Source organism: Calonectris borealis, chromosome 18 (assembly GCF_964195595.1).
Source record: "Calonectris borealis chromosome 18, bCalBor7.hap1.2, whole genome shotgun sequence".
In the NCBI taxonomy this organism is placed as follows: domain Eukaryota; kingdom Metazoa; phylum Chordata; class Aves; order Procellariiformes; family Procellariidae; genus Calonectris; species Calonectris borealis.
Window position 1 is genome coordinate 12,759,371 of NC_134329.1, and position 26,840 is coordinate 12,786,210.

The 26,840-nt window shown below is 41.1% G+C and overlaps 1 protein-coding gene across 5 annotated transcripts in view; it reads right to left on the bottom strand.

The window, feature by feature from the left end:
• The window catches only part of ARVCF (ARVCF delta catenin family member), a 293,995-nt gene that overhangs the window by 134,128 nt on the left and 133,027 nt on the right, over positions 1 to 26,840 (bottom strand). Inside the window, exon 1 of one of the 5 annotated variants that reach the window (XM_075168017.1) lies at positions 20,492 to 21,012. The exons of the other annotated variants lie outside the window; for them this stretch is intronic. Coding sequence (XP_075024118.1) covers positions 20,492 to 20,512 — 21 coding nt within the window. The 5' untranslated portion in view covers positions 20,513 to 21,012. Of the gene's footprint in view, positions 1 to 20,491; positions 21,013 to 26,840 lie in introns of those variants that run through there. 5 annotated transcript variants of the gene reach the window in all.

The following is a 26,840-nucleotide window of genomic DNA, read 5'->3' on the forward strand; positions in this document are numbered from 1 at the left end:
GTCTTCATCTCCCACACTCTGACCCGCGAGAGCAGACATTACCATTAACCCAGGCCTCATCTTCAATAAAATCCACAGCATAAAAATGCAGAAATAGGTAACTCAGAAGAGGGGGATCACAACCACACACAAAATTTGCATCCAACACATAGATCACGTATGGCAAAATAACAGTACACAAATATGCTCAGCCTTCCCTGCAGTGCTCTACATTGCTCCGACTCACGGTTCACGAGGCTCACGCAGAACTGGAAAGAGCACAGAGTCGGACTTTGGAGAGGCAGGCAAAGGAAAAGAGTCAACTATTTCTAGATATTAAGCTATGCAGCTAGCACAGACAGTGCACCCACTACAGAAGAAGAGCTGTCTTCCATTTTCCTGCTGTTACCGAACCCTTGTATTTTAGCATTATCACAATTCTAGGTTATTTCAAAAGATCCTGCTGCTATTCCCTTCCACAGTAATCTCTAAATAAAAAAAAAAAAATAATACTAATGACAGGAGAGCTGCATCCTGCCTCTGTAAGCTACAGCAATTCTGATCCAATTTCAGCTTTACATTTCTGAACAGAAAGGAAGATTGATCATTCACACAGAGTTAAGGGCTTCCAGCCTGAACCCGAGCTGACCCCACGGCTAAAGCACCCACGCTGGCCCGACAGTGAGAACCCATTAAAGCCTGCTAAGGAGACGGGCCGTGGAACAGTCTGGTGGGGACAAAATAGGCTCAACATGATAGATGCCCAAATCCATTAAAGACACAATGAAAAACGTGACTTGGGTACTTTTTGGTTAAAACAACCACCATCCTTTTCTCACTCAAAAAGTCTAACAGATATCCTACCAGACAGGTACAGTGCAATGTTTTATCCTATGATGAGGATACACTGTCATTGTACAAGAACAAAAAACCCAACGGCCTTAAATCATCACTCTCATGGGTTTAAATCAAACTCCTAATGTCAGTAACACCACTTCAGAGCTGAAAACTCAAGACTAATCTCCTCTTAATTCTCACTGTCACTAAAAATAAAAGTAAGACTTAGCTTGAATTTTCTGTCTTTGCTTCCAACTACACCTCACAACTCTGTTTTCCAGTCTGCTTTGGTAGAAGTGAATCCAGATTTAAAATTCTTTTTATCATTCTCTAGAAGAGTATGTAAAACATTCAATTTTAATTTGGGAGGGAGGGAATCCTGACATGGGCACATACTGGTTATCCAAGTTCAAGGAAAAAAATAAAATTCCACATTAGACTTTAAGGCACTGATGACATCCACCTTCACAGAAGAGAAGTCACTCAATGATTAAACTTACTGATCAAGAGTGAAGCATAAACCTTATCAAGTATGCAGTTTCATTTTATTTGCCACCTAGATGAAAGGAAGTGAAATCTGGGAAGGATGTCTGTATTTCACACCTTTTCCCTGGAAGTCCAAAGTGTTAAAAACATCCGTTTCTTATTCTGCTGGACTAGAAGGAAATTTCAATGTCCTACAAGAAATTATAATTAAAATCTATTTCCTGCAGTTTTTCCAATTTAGTAATTTAGTCTTCCTACCTTGCAGCTTTTCCACACACCTACAAACAGTTATTGAGCTTTCACTTCCCCCTGAATTAGTCACATTCTCTCCCCATTTGTACCATGCGGGGAAGAAAAAGAGAAGCAACACCAGGGCTATTTTGCCTCGTGGGGCTGCACGAGATGAGCAGCTCAGGAGCGCAGCCAGGCACGCCCCTTCCAGCAACAGCAAGCCTTCGCGGTGCACGGAGCCTCAGAAGAGAGAGATGAATTAGCCCCTGGAGGTGCTTATTCCTTTCTGCTAAGTAAGAAGCCCCTCAAGGCCTCCCAACAGACAGAACACCTACCCCATCATTCAGAAGTTCTGAGTTCAGTGATTCGAGCCCCACTCATCCACATTTCTTTTTATACATAGTCTTCAAAATTGTGGTCCTTTTCTCTAACTGAAGAAGTTCCGTAGTGCAGAAATGAAGGCCTTTTTATGATTCTCAAAGTGGATGCACTAAAAGTAAGGCTGTCTGCAGTTTCTCTAGGAGATCCTTGTAACTGCATCAAGAGAATTACGGAACAAAAACCTAACCACATTTCACAATCAATTTATTTACATTAGATTTCCCTGAATAAACAACATTCAAATGGAAACCATAAGCAATCTACTTGAAAAGACAACAAGCAGCAGTGAACTGTAACATCTCCTAAAAGCTAAAGTGGATATATGCCTTGCAACCTTTCTCCTTTGAGCTGGTCACTTGAACAGAGGAGTTCTGGAAATAAAAAACATACTATCAAAATCAGTATTCTGTTTGCTCTAAGCCGCGTAAAATAATCATGCATCCTTCTAAATTAGCAGATCGGTTTTAACAGTGTCATCTGAGCTTAAGGTATGCATACCAGATTTTTAGATTTTTTTTTTAAATAGGCTATGCAGCGAATTTTTCAGCGTTTTGGCATGCTCACAGCATTGTTTTCCAATGTTTCAGACAAAAACAGTATGTAAAGATATGCCAAAGTGTTTTCACTTCAACAAGTTTCACTTTCAGTTCAACAAGGGGACGTGCAAAGTCCTGCACCTGAGGGGGAACAACCCCGGGCACCAATACATGCTGGGGGCCACCCAGCTGGAAAGCAGTTTGGCAGAAAAGGATGGGGGGTCCTGGTGGACACCAAGTGGAATGTGAGCCAGCCTAGAGAAGGATCGGGGGGATCTTGTCAATGTAAATAAATACCTGAAGCGAGGGTGCAGAGACAGTGGAGCCAGGCTCCTTCCAATGGAGCCCAGTGACAGGACAAGAGGCAATGGGCACAAACTGAAAGACAGGAGGTTCTGTCTGAACATCAGCAAACACTACTTCACCGCGAGGGTGACTGAGTACTGGCACAGATTGCCCAGGGAGGTTGCAGAGTCTCCATCCTTGGAGATACTCAAAAGCCGTCTGGACATGGTCCTGGGCAACCGGCTCTAGGTGGCTCTGCTTGAGCAGGTGGGTTGGACCAGATGACCTCCAGAGGTCCCTTCCAACCTCAACCATTTGGCGATTCTGGTGTTCCATTTTAGCCACTAAAATATATCCTACTGTTTCTGAAATTATAAATTTGCATTCCAGTTCCTCTCTAGACACTCCCCACCTAAAGCAAGCCAACAGGAAAAAAAAAACAACAACCTCAAAGCCTTTCTGAATTGCCTCCCCCACATTCAAATCTGCAGCAGCTATAAATGCACGCATAGTAATTATCATCTTTACTTGGGGCTAAATAAACAGACTTCAGTCAGCACTGCTTTCTTACTGTGACACAGAAGACCATGAGTTTCCTTTTCCTCATCAGACAGGCAAATACAGATATAAAAATAAGACTGGAACACTTCAGAACAGTTTGTCTTCCAGATACCTATTCAATCCACAACATGTCTGTCCAAATAATTAAGTTAATATGCCATAATCTGAAGTGATACAGATTAAAACAAGAAATTCACTTGAATACCTGTTCCACACAGTTTAAAGCATATCTCTACTTTTTCCATATACTTTCAAGTGTGGTCTGAAAGTTAGATTTCTCAAACGCCAGAAGTACTGAGGTTTTCCCTCAGATAACCCCAAAGTTACATTCCCTTATTTCCTCATTGCAGAGCACAGCATCCAGGAGCTGTACCGCGCTTACCTTTACCTCAATAACAAAGTGTTGACAATCCCTCCAGAATTCATTCCCTTGGGTGAAACAGCAAAAGGATCTTTCAAAGTTGTCTTTAGCAGTTGACCAGAAAAGTGATGTCCTTAAAGCCTGCCCATTCTTTCTCATCTCCACTCTCCCCAGCTGTACCGGACGGCCTAGCAAAGCTGTCTCTGCACACAGACTACTGTGATCCTGCTAACATGATTGCTTTAAACCAAAGCATGCAAACATACACTCCACAATCTCTCTTTTTTAAAAAACTCTTTAAAATCTAGCTCTTCATCAATCATCATTATAAGCCCTCTCCGCTCTCTGCCTATGTGACCTGACTTATTTAGAGAACAGGTTTCTGAGGTTCCCATCCGGCAAATGAACCCCCTTAAATCAGGCACCTTTAAACCCACAGTTGGGACCGTGTGATAAGAGGCATGTTCTCATGTATGTTCTTTATATCTGCAATATATTCTTAATACTACAATAAATACCTGCTCTCTGTCACACTCCTGTGCTTGCTTAACCTTTACATCATTGTTTTCTAGAATTAATTCCATATAATTTCTAACAGGCTGTCTTCAAGGTATTGACACATTGCCCCATATTATTATATGTTGACATTCACAGCTACTTCACCTCGATTAGATTCTAAATCAGTAGCCACAGTATGCTCTAACATGCTTCTCACTAAATTGATCCTTGCTATTGTCAGACACAAAAGTGCAACTGATGCATTGCACACAATCTTCATTCATCGCATTTCAATTAAACTTTTCTAACAAGGAAAGACTGAATTCAAGAGTGACAGCATTATCACCAGATGGCTGAAAGTTCAAGTCGGCACCAGCAAAAATAACTTGCTGTGCCATCAACACCCTCCTCTCAACAGTCTCCTGCTCTTATTTGATAGCAACTCACTGGCCCCCAAAGCAAAAAACTGCAAAGACAATGCAGAGCCTGGATCTAGTCTGACAGTTTGTAGCATTTAAGCCACCTACAAGGCCTTTTGGAATGTAAAGATAATGCAACATCAAGCAAAAAGAATTTCCTCAAAACATCTCATTCCTCAAAACACCCTAAACAGCATTACCGTGTTCCTAGCATGCTTCTGACATCACCTTTTCCACTCAGTAGTGATTTCACAAAACATACCAAATGGTGGTGGTTACCACCGGGTATCTATTGCAAAGTCCAGAAGAAAACTGAGGAAATGCTTCTTCATATGCTTCATCATTCTATTTTCCCCCTTCAGAGAGAGCCCAGTGCTACCGATCCGTTTGCTTTCCAAAGCCAGCTCAGCAGGAGGTGTAGCTGGCTCTCCTGAAGGGCCACACCACTCCCATGGTCATTCCTGAGACCTCCTCACTGAATCTGAGCAACAGCAGAGCCTCCAGGCCCCCGTGCTGTGAAGTACTTATGTACTCATGTGGATGACTTCCAGTTCTGGAAAACTATAAAGCAAGCTGAATTTTTCAAAAGCATATTACAACAAGCCAGGCATTCAGTAGCTCCCAAACTTTCTTGATAGCTGACAGCTAGCTTTCTGCACTTATGAAAGTCCAATGAGTTAAAGGAAGAAATATTTGGCTTTGTATTGTATTGTCCCTCCAAAATAAGGAGTATATAAGGCTACAGAGGTTTATCTTCTCTACATCTCACATTGCTTCAACCGACAGCTAAATATAGTAAAATGGTGATTATTTAGCAGATCTTTAAAGCAACAATTTCCCTCCCAATTAATTTCCAGTTCCTCAGATTAATTATCTACTCAAATTTTCTTGACACACACACTGCAAGAAGCTGAATGCATTTCCTGTAAATTAAATTGCCTTCAGAGATAATGATGCTCCTAAAAGAACTTTGACTAAGCAAAGAATCAAAAATCCATTCCACTGAATCTGCCTGGATGGGTAGAAGGCAGAAACCAATGTCTCCGGACAGTGAAACTCTGGAGCTTGAACCCGAACAATAAGCTGCTTTCACTTGTCCTCAGGGTAATGACCCTAACATAATAACAAGAAGCAGTTTTTCACCGGCCCAAATAAGAACGAAACTCAACCAAAAAAACAATCAGGGATAATCACTATTGCTCGCAACTTCAGCCACTGCGGACCTGTACTCAAGAGTCTTAATGTCTACTGAGCCTCAGATGGTCCAGACCTGCTTCTGTCAAGTTTAGTGACAAAGCTCCTCTAAGTTTCTGTAATACCTGACTGGAAGCTTCAGGAGAAAAGTGTAAAGCAGACCCTGTGCAGAGATCAACTACTTCCTTCTCTGTGTCAGATCAGAAGTACCAAAAGAGCAGTTGCAACTGTACACTGGTGCACTCAGGAACAGGAAGAAGAAAGCATGTAGACCTTTCTCCACCCAGAGCCCAAAAAAGATTCATTCCAACAGCTCCTTATTTTTTCTTGGCATTTCTTTATTTTCCTACTCTGTGGCCTGATCCTAGAAGGGCAGTGCTCCGAACCCCTATGAACAAAGCAAGAAAGTTGTTCCAGCCCAGTACCTGTCAAAATCCCTTTGCAAAGAACAACAGTTGTATTAAAACCATTTAGTGGAATAGAAACCACTGTCTTTACAGGGAGATGAACAGCACCAGAGCCACTTCTCCATCCCTGTGCAGAGCAAAGGGAACAAAGCTCCCCCGTACGGTGGAGCACCCACCTGTGTGGCATTACAAAGGTGCCCACGGCTCACCACTGGACTCTGCCCTATTCGAACAGCAAGTGCAGTCAAAGCTCAGTTCCCCTATCTAGTTTCTTACCACGTTTCTTTTGGATTGTTTTGTTATTGTGGAATGTTGGAGGCTAGTTCTGTGGTCATATGCCCGAAACATTACTACCGTACACCGATCGCTGTGCAGAGACTTTCCTTTCACAAGACGTACTCCTCACCCAGTTGCAACAGGACTCACGTTGAAGCAGTGTCTAAAACCTGCCTTCATATTTTATCCTGCTGGCATGAGCCCGCACGGCTTTTGCCTCATGCTGGAGGCATGAGGGGACAGGAGACACCCTTCTTCACAGATACAAGATTACTTCAGCATTGTACAGTCAGAACACGAGGGAAAAAGAAGTTTCTTACTACTCAAAGCTCTGTCATTTGAGCACAGCAAAGGGGAACTTTCAGAACAAAGCACGTCTGAAATCAAATATCTGCTCAAAGCTTACACATTTCAGGCCCGTCAGGATTACTAACTAGGTATAAGTGGAAATGCACAATCAGACAACAGAAAGAAGGCAGGGTTAGCATATTATACACTGATCTTATAAAATATTTAAGCAAAGCATGTGACCATTGATAATATGTACTTTGACTGAACAACAGGCTGCACGTAAACAACGTGTTTTTTTTCCCCAGATCTTTAGCATATGGGGGGAGGAGGGAGGAAAGAAAGAAAGAAAGTTTAAGAAAGAAAAAACAAACCATATACACAGGGACACATTCCAAATTTTTATGGTACAGCCCCTGTAAAATGTATTTGTAATTTTATGCACATTCTAGTTTAGAAACAGACACATGTATACACTAACAGATTCTGAAACCTTTAGGTTTTTAAGGTAACATACACAAGAGGAACGATTCTGCTGAGAACAAAGCTCTCATACTCACCTCCAGACAACAACTTCAGCAGCTGTGTCCTGCACTGAAGCTGGACAAAACCAAACAAGTCCATGCTTTAATAATTGATAAAGCCCCCACTCCAGCTAAGGCAGTCAGTGAGCTGTACAAGTGTGTAAACACACTGAATTACAGTATTTTTAATTCACCTGCTTAAAATTCAAAGATACGTTTTTCAAAAGAAAGTAGAATACCAAAAGAGGCCCAGGTAACAGAACTAAATTTAGCTTCTCTTCTTCTGAATCACACACTTTGTCAGATCACAGGAGCTATTCATGAAATGACCCGCGGACAAAGCCTAGGTAGGCTCCCCTCCCGCTCCAAACCCCAGACCAGAAAACCCCCAGGAGAACCAAGCCAGCAGTGACAACTTCTACTAAGAAGATGATCATTATTTGCATGCCTTGCTAGTACGCTAAACAGACTGAAATCAGGCAAAAGCAAGTTCTACAGGACCACATACAGCACAGCAGAAGTAAAATTCACTTGCTTACCAACCAGATAGCAGTGGAAAGCTTGCATCCAGGAAATATTCCAGGTATAGGTATGTGACAGATCAAGATTCATAGAAAGATGTGATGGAGACTATAGGCTCTAGCTACGAGTTTATGAAATTAATGTCAGCCTGGGGACAGGCATTTCCTAAGTGGGAAGCAGGAAAAGCGGCCATGAACCATGCTCTCAGTTCCAGCCATCCCTTGGAACACTGTATGGAACAGCACCGTTTCTACATTACAGCTGAGCCATCAGTTGCAAAGATAAAAACAGGGCGCTTTGCCTCTTTTTATCTAGAGGCATTCAAATCTTATTAGAAAACAGCCATAAATCAGACTACTTTTTTTTTTGTGGTAAGTGAGGAACTCTACACGAGGAGCAACACTTAGGCTTACTAGTAAGGGTAAGTCACACACAACCGCTTACTACAACTTTGATAAAGTAGTAACAACAATACAAAACCACTTACTTCCTATGTTAAAATACAACACATCCTATTTATGCTCAGAGGGAAAAATAAACACTTAATTAAGAATGCACCATATCATGCCTCTTTCCCTACTTAGTCTACCTACATTCCCACTGATCAATTTTTCTGGAAAAGGTGAACAGTGGGTATTATCTAAAAAAGCCAAAGCCCTGAGAGGACTTCAGTTATTCTCTTTAAGACTGAGAGTGACCCTTCGTAAACTGAAACATTCTTGTACAGATGCAGTAAGTCTGATCATCATCAGCACCATCCAAACACTACATAGTTTCTGTGATGGAGTTGATGTTATGCAAAAATCCAAGAGATAATGAAGACTCTGTTCTCCAAAATCACAGCTACTCCACCTTGTACGCTAGCAAAATACTGTACCAGCTAAAACAGCTATGAAGACAAAGAAGATAAATAACAGAAAATATAAAAATATAAAAATATAACTTTGCAAAGAGCTTCTTTAAACAGATGCCCATCAGATACAAAACAGAGACAAAAGCTGTAAGAAAGTTAATTAAGTTCTGGGATAATCCCAGTACTGGACAATCATACTGTTTATTTGGAAAATGCAATCAATATGGGAGACATAAAATAGTATAAAAATATTTTAGGCAGATCTCTCTACTCCTCAGAACTACTACAGGATGGAGCTGCACAGTTCTGTCGCTATTGCTGGGTTTATAAATAACTGGATTTGAATTAAACCCAGAAGAGGAATGAAAAATTGATGTTACAGAAGAACAAGTTTTTCCTTGAGGTTTTTTTCCCCCCTAATAAAGTTGAAACATTGATGCCATTTTTACAACAATAAAATAATTACTTTTCTGTTACTGAAGTTGCACAGGATACCCCTGTCACCAAGGCAAGGGGCTAATGCTTCCATGAAAGCATCACTTCTACCTGTTCAACAGGCATCCGCGGGGGGGTGGGAAAGGGGCAGGGGGGAGAGAGAAGAAAAAAGGAGCAGGGTCAGGTCATTAAGCTGAAATCCCAGGAGGTGACCAACGTCTTAGTTAGGGAAAGATTCATTCAAATTTCATAAACTTACTGAGTGAATAAAGTAAGCAGAAAGGATGCTGGTATCAAAAGGGAAATTAATGATGACCCGAATTTAAAAGGCAGAAATGGCCCACACAGAGGCACACTGACTCACACACATCTCTGCACTGTAAGGATTCGTAAGAGAAGGTTGCATTCTGGGACATGTCAATTAAAATTAAGAATGAAATAACTCTGTGCAACGGTGCTGAATGGCATTTTCTCTGAAGAGCCCACAAGTTCAAATTGAGATTTCAGCTGTGCAATCCATTCTTAACTCTTTCCTTTCCAATGCAGTTGATCAGCTCCTGACACTCTTCCCTTTCCTTCAATTCTCAACCAAATCCAAAGACATTTTAGAGAGACCTGTACCTGCCTGAAGCCCGAAGTCCAGACTGTGACAGTACTTCTACCAGAATCAAGGAGACATGAGTTCTGCCAGAAAGCCTGCTCTACATTACTACGAGTGCTATCAGAGTCAAACCTCGAATTTCAGGGACCAGCAAAAAAATTGAAAAGTGGCATTGTAACAGCAGACTGACGTGCACTGCTCAACGAGTCAAACTGTGCAACAATTTTGAGAAACTTGTCCTTAACAGTTGCCAGGACCAATAATGAGTTTATTTTGTCCAATGGAGAAGTCAGCCTTCACCACCCCACATTACCTCCCACACGCTAACCGTGTGTGCAGTCCGATCCCAAGCGTGCTTCACAGCAAAGCTCGCAGCCTGCGTCCCTTCTGGATGAATCCAGGAGCCCACACGATCCTACGGGCATTCACACTGCATTCCCACCACCATTATGGGAAACACAATACAGCAGAACCACAGAACAGTATTTCTACTTGAGCTATACTGCGTGAAGTGCCAAACAAAGCCATCTCGACATTTTTCCTCAGGAGAACATGGAGCTGAATTTTAAGAGGGAGGAAAAGTACCTTTTCCCAATTTGTTAGCCACCCAAAAATATAGTCTTTGTAATCTACAGGAAACATTAAAAAACAACATAGTTTACGTGGTGTGTTTCCATTATTACCTTAAATTTTAAAGGCATCTTTAAAAAGCATTTATCTATCATTTACACCCAGGAGAAAGCTAATTCTCCCTGTCCCTTTAAAAGAAAACTGTGGATTTTTTAGAAGAATAAAACAAAACACTTATGGGAATTTTAAATACAGGAAGGAGGGATAAGAGCATGGGGGAAGAACCCAACAGTCTTCGTAAATATTTTTGTGACTCCAGTTGCCAAAACAGTATCCCATAAGGTACCTCGGCCAAGTTTCTTTGAACACAAGAAAATTCAAAAGAGCAACAATTCATGAAACACACCCACACATTTGCAGTATATTTATACAAACATACACAGCACTTCAGCTGCTGTGGACACGACTCTTCCTTTACTATCTTGATGTACACGGCAGATGCTGATTTTACTAGTGTCTCTTTTTCTGGGAAGTCTCTGGAATCCAGCCAGCTTGGGATGGGTGTTACACAATATTTGCTATGCCTCTTGGTAGAGGCAGCAAAGGAGGAAAATTACATTTTATTTAAGTATTGAAAAGTTTGCGTCAGCATTGTTAAGCTGAAATTTTAGAGTGTCAGCTTTGTGGGGAAAAAAAAAAGGAAAATAAACTGATCCCATGTAACTGAAACACAAAGATGATTTTGACTGGAGTCTCAAAAACCAAGAAGCAGAAAAACTTACTGGATTAACAATGCGTCACACTAGATTTAAAGCAACTTGCAGGCAGATGTTTCAGTTCCTATTTACACACCAAAACCAGCAGCCAGATTTTCAAAATTGTTCAGCCAATTGACGCAACGCTCTAATTGATTTCTAATCATATTTGGAATTGGTGTATACTTGAAAGGTTTCAAAGTCTCCATCATTTTTGGTTGCCTATATAGCAGTTTTCTCTTTGAAGATTTGGCCCTTGAAGAAATAGAGGAAAGAATACATCTTTAAATCCAACACATTAGAAAGGGCCATAACAACTTCAACAATGGAACTGAACAACGTTCTCCCTCTCACTTCACATTCTCATAGAGTTGATGGAAAATACTTATTTTTTTATGTTAAAATAGAAGCTGCAACTGCAAATACAAAGGTCTGACTGTCACTATTACACAAATAACTAATTAGAACTTCTTTGCATCTCCTTGTACTGTTGCAGCCAAGAGAGAAGAGTGTAGTGTCACCTTCTGTTTGCTTCATATTTACTGAATGTTATCCAAGGAAACCTTTTTTGCTATCTCTTACATCTAAAATGATTGATGGCTGCTGTTTTTGATGTAATTACATATGGCTCTTCCCTCCAGAAATAACCTGCTAAAAAGAATATTGTACCTCAGAAGCAAAGTATTAGCCTTAAAAATTGCCAACGGTATGCATTAATACATAGCCCGGGTATTACTATGCTACTAGCTGGTGTCATGACTGTCACTGACAGATGAAAAGCTGAATAGGAAAGAGAAAAGAAATGGGATGTGATAAGATCACATCATAAAACACAAGATAAATGTGTTGCCGTGACCAAGATGCATTCTAACCTCAGGTAATAAAACAACATGTCATGGTAGAAAGAGCAAGAATGACCCAGATGAGATGAAATTGGTAAGGACAACTGCAAAATGTTCCTCGTCTAGCATACATTTACATACATTTACTCACATATGCTAATGTGAGAAATACATTTTTTAAAAACTCTTGTAAACATACCATAGTCCATTCCTTTTGGGCAAAGAGGAGAATGAAGAACCAGAAAGTACAATAAGCTTATTAAAAAGCGGGGGTGGGGGGTGGGGGGGTGGGGCGGGGAGGGGGTAGGAGAGAAAAAGAAAAAAAAAAAAAACAGGAGCTGGGGCATCAGGTTCCGACACTCGTATTGCTAGGACACAATCATCCCGCAGAAGTGAATTAATGCCGTAACTAGCAGACTTAAGAAAGTTTCCATATATTGTATTAAATATCCATTAACTTGCCTGCCAGTGCTAGAAGGCAAGGACAGGCTTTCCACATAACTGATGCATTGAAATTTCATCCAGAAAACTGCGTGCTTAACTTCACCCAACCACCAGTGTTAGTTGGCTTCCACTCCCATCGTCCAAGCTTGTTGCCTCCCTTCCTGGGGAGGAAGCAGAACCTTGTTTCCCCTCCTATTTGCAAACCAGCCATAGGGTTCATCTGTAACAGCACACAAACTACGCAAAGCGCTTTTGAAGCCCTTATCATGGCAATGTAGGTTTCAATGCATGTGTGAACCAAGGCATTATCATGTCTTGAGTTCTTAAGTTTTGGGAATGTTTTAAGTATTGCCATTCTGATGCCCCAGTAAGGTGAGCAGGTTACAATCTCACACTGGTCAGGAACAGGGTAGTAAACTGCTGCTTTAGGAGGGGCTTTCACTTGCTCACTTTCTTTACCCAAATGAGCAACAACTGAGAACACTCGGAGGGAAATCTCTCACCCAGGAAGTCCAATCACCTCCTTCATGAGCATTCAACAATCACATAACTCTCATATGATATGAAGACCACTTCTCAAATATCAAGGTACAACTGTATTTATAAGATCTACTAGCAAAAAAAGGAAAAAGCAACTAGACGGTAAAGAATTTCTTTTGCAGCACACCAGCTAATTTCAAAATATTACCAACTCAACAGAAAACAACTAAGGCATGATAATGCACAAGCCAAGCAGTGTTTAGGGGAAGTAATGAAAACATAGAGCTTTTGAAGTAACAGCACAGAAATAACCATTCCCTTTTCATTAACAGCAACTCTTAATATCATTAGTTACTCTTAAAAAAAAAAGTCTGTCAGCAATCCAGGAGTTCAAGGGGACATCTCATGGCCAGATGCTGTGAAAGCAGCAAGAGTTAGATTTTACAATAGTAAGCAGCATCAACACGTACTTTATAAATAAAATCTACAATTTACAAAGTCACTCTTTACTTTCACAGCATCTGGCATTTAAGTTGAAATCTTTTACAACCCAGGAAAAGAGTATTTATAACTGTTCCCTTATAGATCATTTTTTATGATGCTCTAATAAAGACTTGCACTCTTAAGCTAGTGAAAGCCATGTCTAGGATTCATCAGGGACTTAAAATGGCAGAGAGATCACCAAGACAGCCCAGCTGGGCAACACCAGTCTCCCAAAACATATTGCTGGTTTTACAGATGAGCTGATAACCAACGTAATTGAGGCCAGTAACATAAAGCATCTGCTGGATTAAGTTTAAATGGCAATACATTCCTCCTAATTTAATGTATATGAACAATAGGAGAATTATTTTGGTAACCATTGCTACCATTAGGAAGAAGGTTTAAGAAGGACAAAACACTAACAGAAGTCAGCAAGGTGACTGGGAGTAAACGATGTACTTGGGAGAACATCAGCGTGAACTGATGCAGAACCAGAGCAGTTGCTCTACAGAATTTATGCCAATATGAGACAGTGGTGCCATGGAAGAGCTTCTAGCCACCATTTCCATTTAAAGAATTAGGGTCTGCCTTAGCAGTGATTAACAAGGATTCAGAAGATGTTGATAGAGAAACCCAGCCACCTGCATAATCTGTTTTACAAATAAGTCATTTTGTCCATTCAAAACAAAATAACTTGGTTTGCATTATTGTAACACAGTACTGTGTGAAGTACAATATATAGTCTTATATACTGGTTTCCTTATCAAACCTTTCTCCACAGCTATGTGGAATGTAACATACTTTCGACAGCCTGTATTAAACTCCATCTCATTCAAATTCGGAAAGCTCTCATCTCTGCATAACATTCTGGTATAAACACTGGGTTATGTCTTTGTTAAATGCATCTCAAAACCAACCAGCTAAGGCCCACATGCTGCCATGCCCAGAAGCCAAAAGGGCCTTTATTCCCGTAACACTGAATTCGCCTGAGAATCATATCATCAAAAGAGAGGGATGCAAATAGCTTCAGATGCAAAACCTGCTAAAATAATTTGAAAGACTTTACAATTCAAACAGCAGAATAATCCCGATCACACACAGGAACTGTTTATATCTCACGGCTCGACCATCCATAAACAAATTGTGTTGCATATCTTTTATCAGCTCCTTAATGAATTACAAGTTTGTAAGTTGAAAAGTCTTCCGAACGTTCTGGATTATTCTGATCAGTGTTACACCACACACATCCAGAGTAACGCTACTTAAATTAAATCATCTTCTCATCTCCTCCATATATATATTTTTATACACACCCACATATATACACACACAAACACACATGAAAATACATTCTCTACAATATAAAAATAAGCCCTCACATTCTGGTTTAATTTCAGGCTTTCAGGAACATCTCTTTTTCTGAACATTACAATAGTCTGGCTGCGAAAGTTTTACTAAAAATAAAAGTTCAGAGCTGTGCCAAGTGATTTAGCTTGTGGAGGCAGAAACTCCCAAGCTCAAAAATTCTCCACGTTTACTTAGAACAGTTTTCACTTTATTTTTTGAATGCCAAAGAGAAGCATTGTGATGCTAAGGATAGATGTGTGGGATTAGCCAAAAGGGAAAACTCAGGCATTTCAATTTCCTGCTGTAAGCAGGTGTGGGCTTGACTCATCAAAGAGGCAGAGAACACCACTGAAAGTAATGAATTTTCACATTACTGCAGTATACAGGGAGCACCGAGTCCATGGAATCACCATCCCTTAGTAAGACAGAAGAGATCTTGCCCGCCCATTTGTAGATACAAAAGATTACGATTCCCCAGGGAAAGTGAAATTTTAGCCTGTGCGTGCTCATCAAGCTTCTCTCAGGTACAGTTACAGTTGTTCACTGCTTAGGCATGCAGACAAATGAAAAAAAAAAAAAAAAAATCCCAAAGCCTGCCTGCAACCTATTAAGATATGCGAGACACAAAGGACACTGTGAAATTTAAAACTATCAAAGTTTGAGTTTAAGTTTTCCTTTTACCCAAGAATTTGAAATAGGCTCTCTTTAGTCTCAGGATTTATTTCAGGGACTCCATTCACTCTTAAACCTCTCCTCTTGCTCTTTATTCCATGGTTGGGACACAGGGAGGAATCATCAGGTCCCCCTCACCCTTAAAAGGAAAAACAAAACTGAAGGAAAAACTACTAGCAAAATCCTATGTTCCATTTCTCACTAGAAACAAAACCTTTGAACATAAACTAAGCAGCACCTCTGCTACCCTAACCTTACGACTATTAAAGCTACTGCAATATTAATTTCCTTTTCTATCCTCCTACAGTATAAACAAGCCTGTGCAATGCTATGAAAAATACAGAGGCTAATATGAAATTATGAGGAAGACTCCTATTGACAAAAATACCTTGGAAGGCAGAGTTAAACATAAGAAAGTTCCCATCCACTATGAACCCGCATATGCATCCTTTTCTGCCATTTTTCCACAAAGTCATCGTTGGGCACAGCTGAGCTTTGCTGGCCAACATCAGTCACACAGAAGATGCTACTGAAACAACAGTAGTTTTCAAAAATACGAAGAACAGGGTCTTTTTAATGCTCCGCTCTGTCCTCGGAAAGACCTGACCAAACCAAACATATACAGAGCTCCCAGGCAAAGTCATTTGAGATAGGAAACCCCCGTACTGCCGCCTTGTTTCACCAGCAAGAGTAGTTACACGAGATCCTATGCACACGCTTCTGTTCATTCCTTGCCCTTTCCTTTCTCCCGCTAACCTACTTAATACAGAGCCGCTTCTCCTCCCTGTTTCACCCCCAGGAGGAAGGTACAGCTTTTCCAAGGGCCGCAAACAGTCTGGGTCAAGATGTCATTCCTCTTTTCCTAGAGCGTGCAGGGTTTGCTTCAGTTTTTAAGCTGGATGAATTCACTGGTCTTTTCTACAGAATGGTTCTGAAAACACGTGTTTGCATAACCGAGAGGGCAACCTGTTGCGTAATTCGGGAAACCAACAGCCAGCAGCAGCAAAGGAAAGGATCTTCTTATCCCAGTGAAGTTGAAGCTCCCATCTCACACAGCCCACAAATATTTCCAGAAACGAGAACAAGCAGTGGTGGAGTCTGAAATTTTAGTTTCCTTAATTAAATCCACGTTATCTTAGAAGTATTAATTCTGTGTCTCAGAGTGGTATCTTGGGGGGTGAGGGGAGGGAGTAACACCTCCTTAAACTAGCATAGGCATTTCAGAAGTTTTGGGCTGGGAAGAAACAGTAAGTGAAATATGTTATGGTATGTTCCCTACACCTTTATGGCATACTTCAAATGAAACAGGAGCTGTTTAGAAGTTTCCCTGCATATAGTTCCACAGTTTTGCTATCACAGAGGAAATTAACTTAGAGCAACTGAGGAACAGATGCAGGAACAGATAAAGACACATTGAGAACATGCCAAAATCCTCATATGCAGAGAAATGTCTTTTTATTTAACACCCAAATATAGAGACATTTTATACATGTCACAACTATTTGCAACCAGTGACCCTGACTCTACTCCTACTGAAGTCAGTATCAAAACCTTAATTTAGTGGCAGAAGTGAACTCCTCAGAGAAGAGCGTTTGAGATTACATGTTTGAGAACAGCCTTGTTAGAAACATCCAACCCGTGCAGTTTCAAATGCGACTGTTCAACGTGCTTTTTCTCCCTGCTTTGATCTTCCATAATGAGTATTTCTACATTATGGAAGATGTTGAGTGTACATACTTTTTTTTTTTTTTTAAAAAAAAACCACCTTATTTTTAGTAACTGCAGTGTAACTTAAGCAAAAAATGCAGACAGCCCGATTCTCCCTGTACACCAGCTCACCTCATGACCTTCGGGACAGGTGGTTAAGCAACACGGCCTCGGGAAGTGCAATCGCTGGAATGCTTTGCTTGGTATGTCTATTGCTGTTACAAAGCTGTGTACTCACAGGCAGACACACAAATTGGGCATTATAAACCCTCATATCACAACAGCTCCAACAGCACACAACAGCACTTTTAGAAGAACACAGCGCTTGCAAGAGCATTTTCAGAAACAGAGCACTTCCATTCTCACAACCTACACATTGTGTCTTGCTGCAGCTCCAGAGCATCCCAGTCATGGTGCAGGACCCCACTGTGCAAGTCCCTGTATCAAGGGGTAAAGGCACTTCTCCACACCTGAGTTGCAAAGTTCCACACCTGAGTTAGGTGGTAACTGCCTGAAGAGTTACAACGCCCACCCTCCTGCAGGGAATTGCTGCTGCAGCAGAGCTAGCAGAAGGGAACGTGTGCCTCCACTCAGTTGCTCCAGTACACAATTCAACATCTCAGTAACCGCCACAGAGGTCACAACTGCTGGCAAAGGGTTTACTTCAGGGACCAGGGAGAAGTCAACATCGTAGACTGCTGCATCTCTTTACTCCAAGGTAGTAGAGCACATTAGAGCTGTTTCAGGCCTGTACCCACACTGGGCAGCCCATTCTATGGGAGAATCCATGTGTGAACGCATATAGAGATCCATGTTAAAAATTAAGCTCCCTTCTTGGTTTTTCTAGTACAACTTGCCTAAACTGTTTGGAAAATGATGATGCTATTGCATGCTTTACCTCCATGACCATTTCTTCCACAAGATTTCCATCACTAGTACAGACCTCATAGCAGGTATATCACTAATGCATTAACCACTTTTTCATCTTGCCAGATCTCAGATTTCATACTGTCTCACATCAGTATCATCCTCTAGCAAAATGCTTCAGGGACAGAGTGCTGAGGAAGGGCAGCCTTACTGAATTCGACGGCTGAATTAGGAATGTTAGCGAAGTATTTTCTGAAGCAGGAGTAACACAGAACTGAAGAGTTTTTGGCAAAAGTCACTTAAAGTGACTCCTTTCCAACTTCATGGCCCTGAGATAAGCCAGCACTTAAGGTTTCAGGTCCAGATCAAAGCTGTATGTCATAGAGTGATCAAACATATTTTAACAGTTCCAGACTTCAAGATCCTTCTGAATTTCATGAACTCTATACTTACAGTCAGGCCACTGCAGAAAGGCAGACTGCAGATACTCAGCACAAACTTCAGCAGTCTTCACCCCTCATCAGCAGGAAGGGGAACAGCCAAGGGAGAGCACCAAGAAGGTGACACCTGCCCTGCACACTCATGGCCACAAGAATAGTTTTTCAGCATTTGTTTCTTCCACCAGTGCTCCCAGCTACAATGCTGCTTTCGTGGCCCAGAACTTCAGGAAGCATGACTATTCCCAGTAGAAGCCAAAAGGATAGTTAGGTGTTACTCTTGGTTCTTTTTAATTATGATTTCATAACTGCCTTTACTCAGATTTTAATGTCTAAATACATTAGGTCTTTAGTTAAGGTGGCAGAAGTCCCTTCTAGTATCTCTCCCGTTTCTGTTCATACGGATGGTGTAGACTTGCCATTCACCTCAAAGTCATTTATCCATTTGGCGTAGTTTTACTTAATTGTGATCATTAAAGCTAAAAGATTACTTTCTAGAGGCCCTGTAACTGCACAATAAATTTCTCTGACAACTCACAGTTTAAAACTACTGCCTTTCATTAAGCAAAGGATTCTCTAATACACTGTTGCGGTATCAGACTGATGAGTTATATGGCAAAAAGACCTCAGAATGAATCAAGAATCCTTGCTCCATCAGAAAGATAAAACAACATCTCTGTCTGATCCTCAACTATGTCAGGCAGCATGAAAATTAAAACCATGAGATTTTTTTCTTTTGATATGGAAGAAAAATTTACAAGTTAACTGAAACGCATGACTTAAAGTGATCTTCCACTCTCACTCAAGCTTTTCTTCCTATCAAAATAGGAAACCCAGAAGACAAGAACACAGCTCTACTGCACAGGTCAGAAGGCATTAAACACACCGTTTTTACAGCTGGCATTCTGCTCCTTACCTCCAGTTTTTTTCTTCATGTATTGAAAACAAAACCAAAATCCCAAAAAGCTGCTAACTATATCTATCTATTTAAAAATCAAAAACCCACGGCATGTAATTTGACAGTAACTTCAGGTCAGGCAGTATGAACAGGACCACATACAGAAATAAAATCCCTTCCTCCCTAAGAAGTCCACAGGTAGCTCACACACAAACAAGCACCCAAGCAAAATCAGGATTTGGGCACCTCTAGCAGGCAGGGCAGCGGTTACAGGGACTGCCTACAGACAAAGAAATGATCACTCAGGGGCCCAGCTGAAAGGGCTACTTTCCCCTCAAGACAACCAACATCCTATTTGCATTGAGAAATGATTCAGCCTTCTGTTACCGAGACGGACAAGTTGAACACAGCATGATTAAACCAAATCAAAGCACCTCTAACAATTCCAGTGCACTGAACCTAAACAAATTCATAGACATTATTATCAGTGATGTATTATCGTTGCATTTTCTTATCCTAAAATACTCTGTTTTAAATTAAAAAGGCAGAGAAGAAAAAGGAGATTTAAGAAAAAGGTAACACCTCAGCCTAGTTTGAGGAGCAGCTCAACCCTGCCGCCACCTGAATTTATAGGGTTTCCTGAGGCTTACAAGGTAGGTGAAGGAGGTTAACAAGGTAAGCACCTATAAATTACAGGAGTCTACATAATCTCTATTTATTTAAATCTAGCCTGCAACAGCTTTACTCTGCAATGCTCTGTGACACTCCAAGGTAAAGAATAATATTTGAAATCTTTTTGCACAGAGCTATAAGTCCATTATAATTATTGAGATGACAGCCAAGAAGGCTTTTCGTTTAAGATAACATTTAGAGTGAAAAACTGAAGTTACTTGCCTGATATGTTCAACAACAAAAAGAAAGCAACAGAACACTGTATGGGAAAAGCAAACATTTAACAAAAGCAAACAATAGCAAAGCCTTCTTTTTTAAAAGCACCATTTCTAGCTGTTCATGTCAAAGAGTTCCCTAGATTTATTGAGGAGGACGAGAAGGTCAAAGAAAACAATAGCTGGCTTTTTTGGGTGTTTCGCCAGTTAACACAACAGAGACAAAAGCAAAATCTCTCTCGAATGCTCTGTTAGAAAGAGCAGCTCAGCTTTTGCTCTTAGTTCTCGGCTAAAAAAATGAAAACACAAGTAAACAAACCCCTCCAGCCCCTGACAGCTTTCTCCTTTCCACACAACCAGGACCACTGCACACGCGGACGCACAGAACTGCCAGAGCCCGAAAGGAAGGACACAAGTTTAGCACTAACCTGTTTGAGTTCCGCGGGCATTTATGCAAGGTGCCAGTTTTACAGTCCCTAGCAGAGAATGCCTCCAGCTTCCTGCAAACCCTCTGCTCTGACAGTCTCCAGAGTCTCTTTCGCTCCTTTTGTAACCGGACCAGCAGCCTCGCCGCTTGAGAGCCCCTCCGCAGCCTCCCTACAGACAGAGCCCATCCAGGGAGAAGAGGCCACCAACCAACGCCGCTCCGACGGGAGAAAACACACCGCCGGCGGCTCCCGCAAGGGACGCGTCCCTTTCACATGGCTCTTCCCTCCGCTGCCCCGGCGCCCGGCAGGCTCCGTCCCGGGGGCGGCACTGACGGGCAGCCGCAGCCGGAGCGGGCTGGGGCGCGGCCACGCCCGGCGCGCCGGGGGAGCGGGGAGCGCCCGGCGGCTTCGGCTGCTCGGCTGGAAGCGCAGGCGGCTGCTCGGGGGGAGCCAGCCGGCGCTCAGCAGGCGCGGGCGGAGGCGCTGCAGCGGAGCAGCCTCTCTCCGCGCCGGCCGGGCGCGGGAGGGCGGCGGCCGGCGGGCGAGGGGGGCACCGGCCGGCTGCGCGCCCGAGCCCCCGGGCTTCCCACGCTTCCCGGCCCGCCCCGCTGGATCTCTCCCGCTGGGTTATAAAGACAAAGAGGGAGAATGTCACCAAGCAAAACGAGTGTTGCTAGCGTCTCTGAAAACGCTGACCTGCTGGCTACGGCGGCAGAAAGCCCTTCAGACACCGTCTGCACTGAAAGCGCAGTTGCCTCGTGAATTCCAGGGAGGTCGAACAAGAAAGCACAAGAAAGGAAATCCTCTTGCTTGCTTACTTTTTGCACTTCACTTCGAGATTAACGCCATCCTTAATGCACCAACACCAGAGAAAGACGATCTTCCATCACAGCCTCCTCCCTTTTTCCATCTTACACAGATGCAGTGAGGCTTACAGCTCGAAGTACAACCAGCCTCATTTTTTAAAACCATTCACCTGCCCACAAACCTGTCCCACATCATTAAAAGATTGTCTTGATAAATTAGTCATTACCAAAATGAATGCTAGATGTGCTATACCTTGCATCCACCACATTCTGCAACAAAAACTGGGACTTCGCAGCATGATACAGCATGGTTTTCACGTCCATTTATTGCTAGTACATTGGAAGTACCCTGCTTGTAACGTTCAGTCTTTGAACAGGCAGCCAAGCTGCGAACCTCCATGAAATCCCTGGGAAGGAGAGCTTCCCATACTTCTTATTCTAAGATCTGATCCTTCTTTCCGTCTTTTCCAAGAAATTGCAGAAAGGGTATGTATTAATAAATACATTAAGACATCAAGCCTTATAAGAAAGAGACCTAGGTAGGTAGGTAAACCAACCTTAACTAAACCTGAAGACTTTTTCCCCCCTGGACGCACCACAGGGGCAGGAGGGCACGCTTACCCAGCACTGGGACTAAAGCCTTGCCCTTCAGATGTAAGCAGTTAACCAGGTCTGAGGCAGCCAGCTAAGTCCTCCCCCCAGTGCTAAATAACCAGCACTGCTTGCAGTCACCAGCCAAGGGGTAGTGGTTGTTTTTCCTCTTCTGTACTAGGTTCCTGCAGCAAACCAAAGCAATAAATAAATCCACCACTGTAACAGCTGGTGGCTGAACAATGGTAATTAGGGACTGAAAGCTATTGGAATCAAATTAGAGACTACCCCTGGAAAACAGGGATAGTCAGAGACAGCAAGACCAGCTATAAAGCAGAAAGGAAGGTACATTACAATTCAATCTTCTTTAATTATCAGAATAGGCACCTTTGCACAAAAGTGTCTTTTCATCCCAGCTTCAGGTTCCCTGAAAATTCTAAAACATGCTTCCAGTGTCAACGTAATTAACATGTTAATTAATATCAATCTTACCAGATCAACATGAAAACATGGCATCTCCTGTACTGACCGGAAAGAATATTTCAGACCTATTTAATCCTAATTTCAACCTTCCTGTTACTGCCAATGTCAGCATTCCAGCTGAATATCAGAGCTAAGGCTTTGTATTTTAGGGGCAGAGAACAGGGCAGAACTACATTACCCAACTCTGACCCTAATTTGTTTAAAAATAAATGCCATCGAGGTTGACAAGGGCAATGGTAGATGTTCCACAAGGTTTAGCCGAAACAAAGTATTTGCTTTACTGGAGGGAAAAAATATGCTCTGAGCCTACCTACAGTGGGATAATTCAGCGGCAACTGGTAGTGGCCGTTAATAAAATACTTAAAGGCCAAAGCAAAACAAAAGGAACGCATTTTGTATGAGTCTCCTGTACTTTTGTACAGCACTCCCCACCGCCCCCTTGTCCAACTTTTCTTCAGTTAACAAACTAAAATAGCTCAACTTTTGTTGAGGCCATGCTGGCATAGAAAAGCACCATTCAATTTAGGCATGCACATGGATATGTGCCAGACCTTTATACACTGTCAAAGAAAAAAACGTTATAAAGTCTATATCCATAGGGCACTGAAGTAGCTACTCTTGCATGCAAAACGACGAAACTGAAAACCTTCCTGGACGGACTTGCCAATTCTCACTCACATACGAAGTCTCCCATGTTGTAAACCCACAGGTATTTGTGCAAGCCATGCAAGATTAGTGTGGCTGAATTTTAAAGTCCCACCTTCTGGAGTGAGGTTTTTATTTAAAAACATAATTTTCTTTTCAAAAATATAATAGATGCTTGTAGGCCTTCTGGTTGTAAAGTAAATTTTGAAAGTGTTTTGACTCAAAGCCAAAGATTTAAAAAAAAAAAAAAAAGGGGGGGGGAAATACATCTCAAGTTCCCTTATTTCTTAGCCACTTGCAATATTTTACCAGCTCACATAATTCTGAATGCTGGGATTTGGCAATGCTGAAGTAAAAGAACTAATTACCTAAATAAGAGTTATGGATTATATCCCTAAGGTTATACTGAACTTCCAAATTCTGGCAACAAACACTCTATCCATTAGTATCAGACTGCTGACTACATCGCAACCTCTCCCCCTCCTTTTTTTTAAATGAACCTTAATTTCTTAATCTGTCACATTTTTCCCAGCTGCAAAAGTAGGGTGAAAACCTTCTTTATTCTTTCTGAGAAATTAAAAATTTATAAATAGGAAGAGGTTTAATTCTCTGGAAGATGGAGTACTATAGTATCTGGGCCAAGCTCTCTTTTTTTATTTTCTCCCATTACCCTTAAAAAATTCTCCATCACTAGTGCTGCGCTATAGATTGATCTGCTCTCAGGGGCAGTAAAAATGAAATGGTTTACAGCTCTGCCTGGAAACATAACATATGGCTTCAGTGATATGTAACTTCCATAAACCCAACAGAGCAAGAAGGCACAAGATGAATCAAGAATCCCAGCTAACCATATAGGCAAAAGTACCACGATCATCCATGGCAACCCGCAGAATTAGACAGCCTATATTCATATAGGTGCTTCCATGCTGAGGGTATTTTATTGTTGTTCTGTGAATTTCATGCAGCAAATAGACAAGTGGGAGAACTAAAGAACAGTACACCCTGATGTATCAGGGTGCCCTACTGTAATGATTTTAATACAGACAAATGAAAACAGAACCTCGTATCTCCAAGATACATTTTGAAATCTTTTCCTGCTAGCATTTCCATCATTTTAAAATATATCTGAAAAACTACAGGAGCAAATTACCTTTCAAAGCATCTGTACTTGCTCCAAAATGGTTGCATGACTCTAGTACGACAAATCCACCAAGATATTTCTAACATTTCCATCAACATGGTTTTGACAATATTTCTGCTTTCATACTGCAAGGTTAGAAATGGAGATGAAGCCAGATTGCCTCCATCGGGGAGTAGTTTGTTTATAAACGGAGGATAATTTTATGTGTCATCCTTATTTAAGAATCCAGTATTAAAGAAGAGGTCTAAAGGATCACAAGGCAGAGGAAGCAGACACTTTCTGTAGAGGGACACCATTAGGCATTTCAGCAAGTTCAGGGGATTTTCATTTGTATACAAACACAGTTTCCATCTTGCTACATCTCATATCAGCCAACTCCATTTCATCCAAGTTGTCATATGACAGGATGAGAACGAGGACAGTCTGGTGACAGCACTGCTTACATTAGAAATAAAGGACGGAGGAAGCTACATGTCAGTGCATGTAGGTCGCAGTTGAATGAATGACCTATGTTTCTTCCCAGCAGCTTCATTTAGATAAGAATCAACTACATTTTACAGGGATAAAAATAGAATAATCTCCTCCAGTTTAAGAAAAAAAAACCAGCATTACATTTATAACAACAGCAAGGAAAACAAATCAAATTTAAGGTTGGTACTGTGACCATAATTTCATGCTGTAGTTATTGGAAAGGAAAACAAAGACACTCAAATGCAGGAAAGAAAGACCCAGTATTAACCATTTTTCATTTCTTAGATTTTGTTTTGGTTTTTGGATTTTCCAGATGATTTGTGCTGGATTTCAAGCTGCACATTACAATCACTTGCTCAAAAGATACCAGGTTAACATGCCATTCTCTCATTCAGAGGGCAAAAATGTGGTTTGCTATTATGTGCTGGATTGATAGCTGTCGGTACTATCAACCGATTTTTATGGTAATTACTATCCTCCTCAAACCAAAATCTGAAGCTGTTTTGGGTTTTCTTCTGAAGAGAGAATTAAGGTCTCTGTGTATGAAATTTTATTCCAGAGCAAGTTTCTTATATTTGAAATACTTCTATATGAAAATAAGACTGCAAAAAGGAAGAAGAGCTAATCGAGATGGGTTAGAGACACGGAGACTATAGTTCTTTTCAATCTTTAACTACAGTATTCTAAAAATGCCACTCTGCCAGCAGCTAAAGGTACATTTTAGATTAAGTCCCTAAAATGAACTCAGACAGTGTTCTACAGCATTTTCCAGTCATTGCAACTATGGTTAAAAAATATTCTCTTCAGCTAGTAATTTGGTAGCTTAAAAAGGGAAGCAGTTTTGTTTTTTGCTTTTTGGGTTTTTTTAAATATACGTATCAAGAGTAAACTCTGACATTTATTTAAATCAAAGGCTTTAATTACAGTTGGCACACAGTCTCAGGCTGCCCAGGGCCATCTTTGGCCATTCTGTTCTCAGTCACACCGATGACTTCAGTGAATTACTCCACATTTGTGACAAAGCAAGCGAGAGCATAATTTGAACCATTGACAAGATGGCCTAAACTAGCGAAAGGCTCAGTAATTTATCAATGTCATCATAACCCAACATTCATTTTGGGCTCTTTCAGCATTAGTTCACAAGAGCTTATAGATACTGGAGACAGCTGAAATGGAATTGTAGAAAATTTTTGGTTTTAAAAGCCAATTTGAACCCTTCAGGTCCAAAGCTCAAAGGGCTCAGGGGAAGAGGAAATTGCCTGTTCGCCTGCTTGTTGGTTTTAAAGTTTCTGCAAAACATTCTTTCGGCTACATGTCGATCTGCAAGGGTAGAGGCTTACGAAGACCGACCGACTCCTGTGCAATGCCTTGTAGGGATAAAGGTCTGCCTCACTTGTACGCATACGGATCAAGGCCTGTATTAGTAACAAAATCTTTTCATAAAATTGAGAGATATAGCGCAAAAAGGTTTTGTGAAGGTTTAGGATCTTTCTTCCTGAACATCCCAGCTGAACTAGTACAGTAGTAAGCTTGAGAACTACATTGTAGCAGAACTAAAAATCTTAAAAAGCCAATACAATTAATCATGTTCTGCTGTCTGAGCTGAGAAATAAACAAGCAGCAGAACATGAAAAATAAATCACAACTTTAAAATGTAAGATATTTTCATGTTAATTATCAAGAAGCAAATGTGGTAAATGTGACTACAAAGTTGTTTTTTAAAAAAATCCTGTTAAACCTGATATTGCTCTTTAATGTTTTAACGTTTACATTTGAATGTTCCTGTTTTTAGACATTTTTAATAATTACTTGCAGTCATACTTACTGGTCTTGCAACACTCAGAGACACCATGCAAAGAACAACCTAGATGCCTGTTTACATAATAAGGTACACACAGCAAGCAGAATTTATTTTTAATGTGTTTCTCTTATACCTTCTTTAGAAGAAAACATAGTTCTACTAGTAAAGCAATGTAAAATCATGGAAAATTATTATGAAACTGTGAATTTGTCATTCAAACTAAATAATTTTAATTTAAACCTGGCACAGTTCCAGGCCAGAAAGGTTAACGGTTGTGGAAAATTACTCTTTCACAAATCTTGGCAAACAAAATAAGAAAATCCTTGCCTTTCAGTTGCTTCCAAAACCTCATTCAATAAAAATTCACACAAAACAAAAGAAGTTGGGACTTTTCAAGGCAAATGAAACTGC